At 49.0% G+C, this 10900-nt stretch overlaps 1 protein-coding gene across 1 annotated transcript in view; it reads right to left on the bottom strand.

Moving 5' to 3' along the window:
• Positions 1-26: 26 nt before the first annotated feature.
• LOC116952039 (uncharacterized) overlaps positions 27-10900 on the bottom strand; it is a 38227-nt gene continuing 27353 nt past the window's right edge. The window contains exons 18-21 of the mRNA XM_032971040.2: positions 10239-10369; positions 9333-9518; positions 8081-8189; positions 27-7608 (exon numbers count right to left, since the gene is read on the bottom strand). Coding sequence (XP_032826931.2) covers positions 7144-7608; positions 8081-8189; positions 9333-9518; positions 10239-10369 — 891 coding nt within the window. The 3' untranslated portion in view covers positions 27-7143. The remainder of the gene's footprint in view (positions 7609-8080; positions 8190-9332; positions 9519-10238; positions 10370-10900) is intronic.

Here is a 10900-nt window from a genome sequence, read left to right as displayed (position 1 = left end):
GAACACGAATAAAACTCGCACGACACTTTTTCGCTCTCTCCTTCCACTTTTATTACATCGGCACAAGTTTAAACTTATTATTATAACAATATACTCCTTAGGCATTTTATACATATATAATGGAAACAAACTCAAGCATTATCAGATGAGCATGCTACGGCCCCATACCTCCATCCCCCTCTCCAGCACTTCCAGTGGCTTTGCCGTCTAAGTGTGCAGGCGGTGCAACTGCACCAGGAACCAGGGGCCAGGCACCGAACCATGAAGAGGGGAACATTGGGCAAGGGGTTGCCCCATTTCTTTCCTTGCAGCAAGGTCCATGCCAACCACACGACGCCACTGCCAGCACTCCTTGAATTTCGGCAGTGGTGGGGGGGGGGGGTTAGTGAGTTACAATAATTCAGTGGTTCTCAACAGGGGGTACATGTGATTGATCAAGGTGAAATTATATACGAGCCATTGGTGAATAATCATGTATGAATCTGCCAATATAAAATAACGGCGATTTAATTTAAATCCATATGGTAACCTAGATCGATATAAGCGACCTTTGTAAACTCATTGATCGTACACAGTCGTTTCCAACAGCAACCAGCGGGTGTGAACAAATGACTTCATGCATGCAGAGCGTACGATAACTTTCTTTTAATCCCTTGCAGTGACTTAGCGAGTTAGGATTACCTCACAAAATGAACAATTCGTTAAAATGTTGATGTTCATTCTTCATGCATTTATTTCTCAGAAACATGTTGGGGGCAGGCAAGAGGGTACACACTCGATTGAAACTAAATTTAACAAGGTGGTGTAACGGTAGTAGCCACCACAGGTTGAGAACCACCAGTGCTCAAGCTATAGCAGGTTCATATTCTTGGTTCTTTCGGTAAAGTTAAGTAGAGAGGAAAAAACGCCACTTTCTTAAAAAAATTATTACCGTGGTTTTCACACCTGATGATGATTGCTTGTGTTGCAGTCAAAACGTCGTGAGAATTTTATTGTTTTATATTTTTATTATTTTAATTGTTTCCCCTCTACGTGACTTTACCAAAACAACCAAGAATATGAATCCCTGCAGTCACGAAAGCTTTAAATCAAAATCTGCAGCAGGTTGTTACAATTATTAACGATATGCCATCATTTATCTGTCAAATTTCAAATCTTCTCCGTACGCAGCCTCTGAAGGGATTGTGTATCGATGCCACTACGGAGTGGTGCGATTACTCTGCCCAGAATTAACTAAAACGCTGCTCCGATGGCACGCACGAAGTACTGTAATGCAAATAAGTCGTTTCTCTGTCCCAAGGGAGATTACAACGATGGATGACTGCTTCATGGGGAAAATACTCGCCAGAGTTCTTGCATTGGCTATACGAGAGTACAGTACTTGCACAACTGCTATGATTTGTTGAGTCCAGGACACAACGTTTCCTATAATCACCGGCCACGTGATGCTTTGGGGACAGAGCCCGGTCTGTTTCATCACAGAAAAACAAGGAGCCTACGTAAATGCGAGCAGAGACTATCTTCTGCAGTACTTTTTTTTTTAGACCACGTACATTCAGAATTTGAATATTCGTATGAAATAAAAAAAATCCAAGATTTGCGCATGACATTATTAAAGTGGTCGTTAATAGACATGGTCCGCAATTATACATTTTAGAAGACGGCTACTTTTGGTCAGCCATCTCTCACGATGTGAACAAAATAAACGCCTGATAATGCGCAAGATACGCTATTGGATGAAGTTGCAAATAATGTATTGTATCGAGTCTTATACAGTGGTGGTAGGCTAAATCCTTCAGAGCCACCTACGTGGAGATTTTGGCGTGAAAAATTATGCAATGTTATACTGCACATCATTGTTAACGTGGATGATCTTGCACCTTTCCCACCGGTATTCGTCTTCATCTGAAGATACCATCCGCCCCTACTTCAATGCAAACCACTGCTGCCCTAAAACTCTGCAGCCAATTCAGTAGCTTCAACTTGATCCGTCACCTCTTTTCCACGCGGGGGTGATGTCACCTCCATTGCCACACCCCATGAATCGGTCCCCTAGACCAATAAGGATCGGTGGCAGCAGTGTTGTTGGGAGCTTTAAAGAGTTTCACAAAGTGCCCTCCTTTCCGACACACGTGTAGAGAGCCTCACAGCTAAACGCTACGCAACTTCGAGATCCAACCGAAACGTCTCCTGCAAGGGAGACCGAAGGGTGCGAGAATGGAGGGCATGGTGATCCGGTTTGGGTACTCTCTCGAAGACAGCTGTGACTTTTAGGTTCTTGGCAATAATGGAATAGCAGGTTGGATTCGAGCAATGCCAGTGCACACGGCATTCGGTTTTTTTTGTTGTGTATGCAATGCAAATGTATAAATGGTTAACTACATTTGTTTAATGTTCGCTGTGCACAAGGCCAACAAAAACCACAGCAACAAACGCCACGACGGAGTTACTACATCTCTGGAATTGACAAACGTTGCAAGAACTTGGGAAGAGACGATGGGAGTGAAGAAGCGACCTGCAGTATGTTGTTTGAACACGGCAGGGACGAGACAAGTCAGAGGTAGTGCTAAACATGGGTGGAGGAATCAATCGGTGACGTTCACGTTGACAGAAACCAGACAAGTGGTGATAGGAGAGTGACAATGAGATGGCTGACCGCCAGCGAGCGACTGGAATGGGTTAAGTACCGGGTTCAATCAATCCGACGACGGCTTTATGTTGTGCAGGAAGGCGATTCCAAGAGACTGGCGCAGGACAATTCTGCCTCGGTTCGGCAAGACAAGATTCAGGGCAGAAGAGACACCCAATGCGGTGGTGGTGGTGCGCCGCTGCTACCGAAGGGCACATAAAGGTGCATTGATTAATATGCGCACCAGGTGCGCACATCAAATTGTACGCACGAGAAAAATACAGTATTTTCAATCTGTGCAAATTATATACCGTTTCAACTGAACGGTGCACATAACTGTACAAAAGAGGCAAAACAATGTTTATATATATAAAAAAAATCGATTCTTTACTTGAAATGTAATGCGGAATGTGACAATTAATTTATTCCCTGCGCGAGTTCATTGTTACTTCTATATTTCCGCCTCCAGCCAGACTCGGTTTTTCTTCGCTGGAATGGATGTGGCACGATTAAAACAAAAAACCCCACAAGGCAAAATGCGTATGGAGTCACGGTTATGGTTGTGGGTTATGATTGTAGGGTTACAGATAGAGATATCAATTCTCTGTGGCAGGATTTCACAGAGCAGCAGTGATTCGCACGAGGGACCCCCCCCGCCCCGCCCCGCCCATCCCCTCATTATCGATTAAGCGTTCAAGCAGGAACTGCAGAAGCCACATACACCGCACAATCACGACGGCAGGAGAGCGCTGTGCCATCTACCGCGGCGGGCACAGCACAAAAATAAAGCTTTTCTGGGGGGGGGTGGGAGGGGGTGAAGCGCAACATTTAGCACCAATCACTGCATACCGACACCGCCGCACAAATTGCCACTCGATTGATTGAAATTCGCGAGCTCACGATGACGACACAAGGAAGAAAAAAAACCAACGCTCCATTACGGGCACACAATCCATTGCTTTCCTTTTAAGCCGTGAATTCCGTTTTTTTTTGTTTGTTAACGCGAAGATGATTGTACCAATAACAATTATTTACATTCCACAACAGCAAGGCCATTGCAAACTCATTGCACTGAACACTTAGAACCGGCGCCGCTCTCGACGTAGCAGCGTCGCAGGGGACCCAAAGTCGGTCAGCCCGGCCAGGCAGTTTGGATCCACCACGTGTTTCCCCTTTTTACTCTCTCCCCGGGCACTTAACTCCAACCTGCGCTCAGTGTGGGGGAGCGGGGGAGGGAGCTGTTCTCGCTGGGGAGTTGGTAAAACACGCAACGGACCAAGTCGCCTACGCGGACTGAACTCCTCTGGAGCCGTCGAGTGGCGCGTCGACGCACTGTCACGGGTCGCCCCGTCGTTGCCACAATCAAGTTTTCGTGCCTCCCGGAAATATTCTTAAAATAAGGAGCTCACGATTTAGTTCGTGGGGTACTTTTAACACTCGCAGGTGGGCACACCATCACCATCGTTGATATCGATAGTAAAACAATTATTTTACTCTTTTTATTCCAGCGCGAATGAACTGACCTCGGCTTTTGCCTTTCACTCATGCAGCTGGGGCCAATTCAATCTTTCTTTGGGATGGGGTAAACATCTTTTCAAAAACAATGAAGCACTTTACCTAAAACTTAAATTCACTTCTGACGTTCAGCAGCTCTTCCCTTTGACAATTTCACATTCTGAGAAATCGTGCAGACCGTCTTTAAGGATCTGGGGCTAAAGTTCCCCACTGGGAAGAATGTCACTTCGATGATCTGAAAGAGCGAGATTTATCCGTAATGTTGGTCCCCCCCCCACTTGATAAAGATCAAATTTAAGGAGAAACTTTGTCGACGACTTCTGCTCGAGACAGAGCCACCTGCTCCACGTGTTGGGTGAAACCGAATTCCGCCGAAATTCAGCCAGGAGGAAAATGGACGATCGTGAAATAGCAGCGACGTCACCATTTCTCCGTCAAATATCGGTGGACAGTGCGTTTCCACCAACAGGTGAATCGCGCCTCGGGCTTTTACACAAATACCGGCTTCTGGACATGTTCATGTTACGCAAGCATCACTTCCTTTCTTTTGCTGCTTCATCTCCATACAGTAAATAACGTTCCTCGCTAGTGCAAAATCCTTTAAACATGGAGCATCGACCCCCTTAATTTTTCACATTAATAAACGACCGCATCCAAGCGACTCCACAGCCCACCAACTTTTTTTCACCTTATCCCCCCTATCCATTCCACAGCTAGTTCAACCCTTGGGAATCACGTACACAGGTCATGCACTGTCAGACAGTCACTCAACACAGCCCCTTTTTTCTCTATCTCTCATCACTTCACCGTTTTAAAATCGGCCGTGTGCTCAAGGCAACGCAAACGAGAGCAACGACGCATTAAGCGTTTGCCGCTTAAAATCGGCAATCGGATTCAAATAAAACGCTACATTTTGGAATGGAGAAAGGTTTTTTTTTTTTACGTGAGCAGCACATTTAAAACCTGTCGGAATGGGTGGGCTGCTGCCAGCAGCTCCACACCAGTATCACAGTCTGCCGAGGATTTCTGATAAAAAACAGTAGAAATTCAGTAAAAGAACGCAAACTTAAATGCCCCTCCAAGACGCGAGGTGGCATCACTTTAAAAAAAAAAACCCCCGATACATTCTGGGTTTATTTTTTTTTCCTTCGGATGAGCAAAACACTCTTGCGTTCCCGTTTGTGTGACCTGTTTCACTTTATAACAACGAAAAAACGTACTACAGTCCAATTAAAAAAATATGTACACACGCACAGGTAAAAAAAAATATTACAACACGGTACAAAAAATTGTTGGGGGGGGGGGGGTTGAAAACAAATATTCATTTCGGCCCCAATTCATGCGCCGGTAAAACATCGCTGCCAATTTTTGGCAAAAAAAAAAAACCCAGCATCAAACGGTCGCTACGTTTTACCGATTTGACCGTTTTTCTCCAAATACCGTTCCAGCGCACGGACGAGGTCCTGGACCCTCGCAGCCATCCCCTGAAGTTTGTGCTCCAGAGTAAAACTGCAAAATGGGATTTGCACACGAGAAAAACAAAGAAAGGAAACCACATGGGGATGACACGTGGACGCGCACGCCAAGGCAATGGATCCACAAAGGCCAATTGAGAACGACCGTCGCCCACAAAAACCGGCACAGGCAAATGTTGCCGCGCCATTGCCCGAAATGTTTCCTATCGTACGCTTCCCTCTTTACGGCAGTGATATTGACAAATGTGACGAGTGTTTGTAAGATTTCTATTGTAATTCCAGGCAGGTCTGACGATCGCCCTCCATAGTGGGCAAATGAGGGCGACTTCCAATCAGATCACAGGCAGGCAGGCCCACGTGACCGTCGTGTGCTCTGTTGACCAATCGCAGCTCTTCAAAACAGATCTCCTTCACTTTACACCAGGGGTGTAGAGTGGGCCATTTGGTGTTGCCCTGCCAAGGCAACCGCAGGCGGGACTCGAAATTCAATAAATCTAGGTAGCAAAACCTGGAAAAGCAGTTGCGAGTAGCAACAACATCGTCAATAGCCAGCTAACATCGTCACACGCCTCGCCAAAGAGAAACAGCTCCAGCCATCACATTAGGGGGTGAGTTAATTAAATGTTTGACCAAATATAAACGGGCTAATTTTTAAGTTGATCATTCTGTATGGCCCGCGAGTGGCGTTATATAAATATCCAAATGGCCCTTGGCAGAAGAAAAGGTTCCCCGCCCCTGCTCTACACGAACGGTTCCCAACCTGCGGCACAACAGAACACGAGGACCCGTCGGGATACGCGTGGCATATCTGAGGGGTACGCGAGGCCAATCGCGTACTGGAGTAGGGTGAAGCGAGGTCACGAGGCAGCGCTAGCTCTGCGTGCGTGTTTGCTCGCGACTCTAAAAGCCACACGCTTATCCGTTGCGTTTCATTTTGCGAATCCATGCCTCCATCGTCCATGCGCGGGGGGGGGGGGGGGGAGGGAGGATCCCCGATTCCTCTCGTTTTTCACATTATTTTATAAGTTTCCAAATAAATAAATGAATCTTCAAGACCGTCAGAAAATATCTTAAACATTCCATGCTCAGTGAACCTCAGCCAGTCTCTTCTGCTTCATAGTGACTCGGCTAAACATTGCACAGTAGAGTTTAAACATGTTTTTTTTAATTAAAGGGTAAATATTAAATTGTAAATATTTAGTTATATTTGAAAGTTATTAAGTGTTCACTAAGTGTCTTCGGTGATAATTATATATATATTTGTAATACATGTCATTATTATGCTGTATTGTATTCAACTATTTAATTGAATATAAAACCTATATGCTGAAAGGGTACGTGGAAAGGTGATAGGTACGGTCAGGGTACACGGACAAATGAAAGGTTGGGAATCGCTGCTCTACGCCACTGCCGTACCCAAAAGGTGCCGTTTTCGCTCCCGGTTTAAAACGCATTGCCGGTGGACGCCCGCCAAGCAACGATCGCCGCTAAACCTCCCGAGCGGACCCCCCACGCGGCATCCCCTTACGGACGCGGCCTCGCCGGGCCGGACGCCTCCCCCCGTTGGCGCGCGCCGTACGGCCCCAGCGCCGCTCGCCGCACCTGCCGCTGTCCCTGCCGGCCGTAGGCCCCGTCCTCCGTGGCCGCCGCCGCCGCCGTCGCCGCCGACCCCCCACGCGGCTCGGCCCTTCGCCTGCGTCGCGACGGAGAGGAAAGCCGACCGTCGGCTCCATCGTATGCCGAGCCGGCGGTATCGGCGGTATCGGCGGTGGTGGCGGCGGCGGTATTGGTGGGACTGGCCGGCTCAGAGGCTGGGTGGCGGCGGGTAGAGTTGGCGGTGCGGCGAGGGGGAGGAGGAGTGGTGGTGGTGGTGGAGGTGGAGGACACCGAGGGGACTGGGCTGCGGTGAGTCCCTGGCGAGGCGAGGCCGGCGCCGAGGCTGAGAGCGATCGCGGCGTTCACCCGGTCGACAAGCGAGTCCATTTGCTCCTGCAGCATGACACGTGTAAAAAGGCACGCATACACATGGAGGATTTTCACTCATCTACATTTATTTTTTTACTAATTAACGTCATAACCCACAAACCACACAACAACCGCCATTCGCCACTAAGTGGCCATGGCGCTTGTGCCAGGCTATGTGCACTTCAAGGCCGCGTGAAGTGACGAATGCCCGCTGGCAGGAGCTCACGGGACAGACCCAGGTGCCGTGGGTTGACCGACTTCCAAATTGCTGTGTTTTAGCCGCCCGGCACTCCGTTCGTTGTTGTGAGCGTCGCTCCTCCGCCCTCCGTTGTTACTGGATGGCGACCGCCTCCAACTGCCCAGTAGCGTCCTTCACGTGCCTCCTCCACAGAGGCTCATCTCTTGACATCGTCGTGAGAAAGAGGGCTCTCGGCTTGCAGCGTGTTGCGTGTTTTATTGCGCGGCGTTGCCGTAACCGCGCGCACGTCTCTCTCACCTGGTCGTAGCGGTACATGAGCTTGAGACGCCGGCAGGAGCCCTGCTCCTCCGTGCGTGCCAGCGCGCAGTGCAGACAAAAGACCACGTTCTCGCTCTCCTCCACCACCGGCGCCACCCCCCAACACGATTCACACGCGGAGGCAAACCACAACACAGCAGAGCGAGTGAGCATTCACAACTCCTGTACTTCAAATAGACATACGATACGTTCCCACGAGCAGTTCCACAAATGAGACAACCTCACAGTCGGAATTTTGAAATCACCCCCCAAGATGGTGAACTTTCGATTGTACGCGGCCGGTTTATCGGGGTTGCGGATTAACCGTGCTTACAAAAACAATTCCCAAGTATGCTGGTTCTGTAATCAGCTGCTGCTCCTCAAGTCGAGGGTCGATGTGAGCGTCTGTCCCCAGTCTTTGCACCTTTTCTACCTGCTCCCCGCTCCCCGCTTGATTCCCACCCACTCCATGCTTCCCAAAAGTTGGTCATGCACTCCCTGCTTCCTGCCTGCTTACTACAAACAACCCTGAAGCGCGACTTTGTTTGAAAGTGAAGCCCACACAAAATCTCAGTTCAAACAAACATGAAACAAATGCCAAACACTGAACGTTTGGCATTAATAGGAAGCCACTGGAGCTATACACTTTAAAATCATCTAGATTGAGCACTCATTTATCTACAACTGCTTGTTGTGTTTAGTTTGTTGTCCTTCCTCCACACCTCCAATGAGCACGGTTGGCTACGTATGGTGCTAAAGAAGTTCAACATACATACATGAACAGAATGAGTACAATTATCATATGCTTTTTATAACATGCATTCTGCTCTAGCCCTCCCCCTCTAAGTAAACAGTAAACAACAAGCAATTTCCTACTCGAATGACAAGAGAATCGGTGCTCATCTCCCGCTTACAGCCGAGCCAGTGGTGAAAACCCCACATTCCCACGGCAGGGCCAAGTCTAACCACAGGATAATCGCTGTGCTCACTTCCCCCACACGGCAGAATTCGGTTTAAAAAAATCGATCCCAGAGGTGAGATGGGCTGAGTTAACCACCGACCAGGATTTCTTTTTTTACTTTACAAAAAATGCACGCACCGTAACGAGGGAGAGGGCCGGTACAGAAATGTCACGGACCGAAGCCCCGAACTCGGTGCTCCTGGGGTCCCGGGGAGTGGTTACCGCCCGACCACGATTTGAAGTCACAACCCTTCCCCCCCGTTCGCCCGCGCCCCGCCGGCTTTGCTCACCATGGAGAGGTAGCAGAGCTGGCGGCAGGTGAGGCAGCGCCGCTCCGCCGACTCGATGGGAAGCCACTTGCGCGGCCGCTTGCGCACCTCGGCCACGCCGGGATGGTGCGCGTCCTGGCAGCCATAGCGCGCCCACGAGCGGAGTCCCCGCACGTGCAGCCTCCGCCGCAGGTTCAACTCCCGGTCTCTGTTGGGTTTTTTCGACGGCCCGGGGGACAAAAATCGGAATCGTGAGCGTGGTTGGTTTTTCACACCGTGCCAAACGTGGCGTGCGGTGGTGCGGTAGGCTCCGTGTGGTGCGACATGTGGCATGTGGTACGCGGTACGTGGTACATGATACGCAGTACGTGGTGCGGAATGACAATTCCATTTATAATGCACCTTCATCAAGGATTTCCAAGTGCTGTACAAGACACAGCAGTAGACATAGCATGACAATAAAACACGAAACTAGAAACAAACTAATCAGCAAAATAACCAAATAAATATTGCAAGTAATTTGCTAAATTACCCAAAAAGTCCAACAGACGAAAGATTGTAAATAACAATCTAAGACGAGTTTGACAAATGTCAAGAGACTCTTGATATCTTGTGGGAAAGAGTTCCAGTCTGGGGGGAAAGAGCTATTGCAGAGTGCGGTCGTATAGCTACAGTTCTCCGCCGGTGAGCACAATGCCTTCAAAAACAACGGCGCCACTACGTCTCTCCAAAATAAAATCCAACGCTCGCCGCTTGCGCGTTCCGAGATCCAGCGGCGACATCTCGGGAAGGGGTAAAGGGTTAAAGAGACCTCGCGTGGACGTATGGGTGCAGCAGCAGCAGCAGCAGCATTGTCTCAATGTGCGGTGTGCCCACGCGGTGCTGCGTGGCGCGACGCGACGCGACGCGACGCGACGCTTACGCCCACCGTAGCTGGCCCAGCAGGGGCCCCACGTGGGCCAGTGCCGCCGCGTTGCCCTTCTCCAGCTCGCCCACGGCCGTCAGGTAAAGCAGCTTGTCCACGGGGAACATGTTGGGGATGCACCGCCTCTTCACCTCCTGCCAGACGGGATGTACGCGGGGGGGATTCGCCGCATGAGTGGGCACCGTTACACCCAGCCGGTGGGCGGGTGGGTGGGTGGGAGGGCCTGCAAATCAATTTTGTAACATTTTTGACATTGCGTTTTTCTGGATTTTTTGTTGTTGTTATTGTTATTCTTGTCTCTCACTGTTCAAATAAACCTACCATTACAATTATAGACTGATCATTTCTTTGTCAGTGGGCAAACGTACAAAATCAGCAGGGGATCAAATACTTTTTTCCCCTCACTGTAGATGGACAATCAGATGGATGATAAACAATCAAACGGACAGAAGAATGGAAGGACAAACGGACAGATGGACAAATGAATGGACATTGTTTCACTATTTTTATTTTACCAGGTAAGGCCCACCGAGCTACATAGCTCTTTTTGAGAAGCGACCTGGTCACAAATGATAGCTCCACAAAGTGGCTTATCACGTGCGAATTTATAGCAGCTAAATACTCCAAACGCATGTTTCTAAAATGTGGAGGGGAAAAAGCGGAGG

This window comes from Petromyzon marinus, chromosome 45 (genome assembly GCF_048934315.1).
Source record: "Petromyzon marinus isolate PM22_M1 ecotype Great Lakes invasive population chromosome 45, UKy_Petmar_22M1.pri1.0, whole genome shotgun sequence".
NCBI classification, from domain to species: Eukaryota; Metazoa; Chordata; class Hyperoartia; order Petromyzontiformes; family Petromyzontidae; genus Petromyzon; species Petromyzon marinus.
Note: the sequence above shows the minus strand (reverse complement) of the source record. Positions and strands in the feature narration are given on the sequence as shown.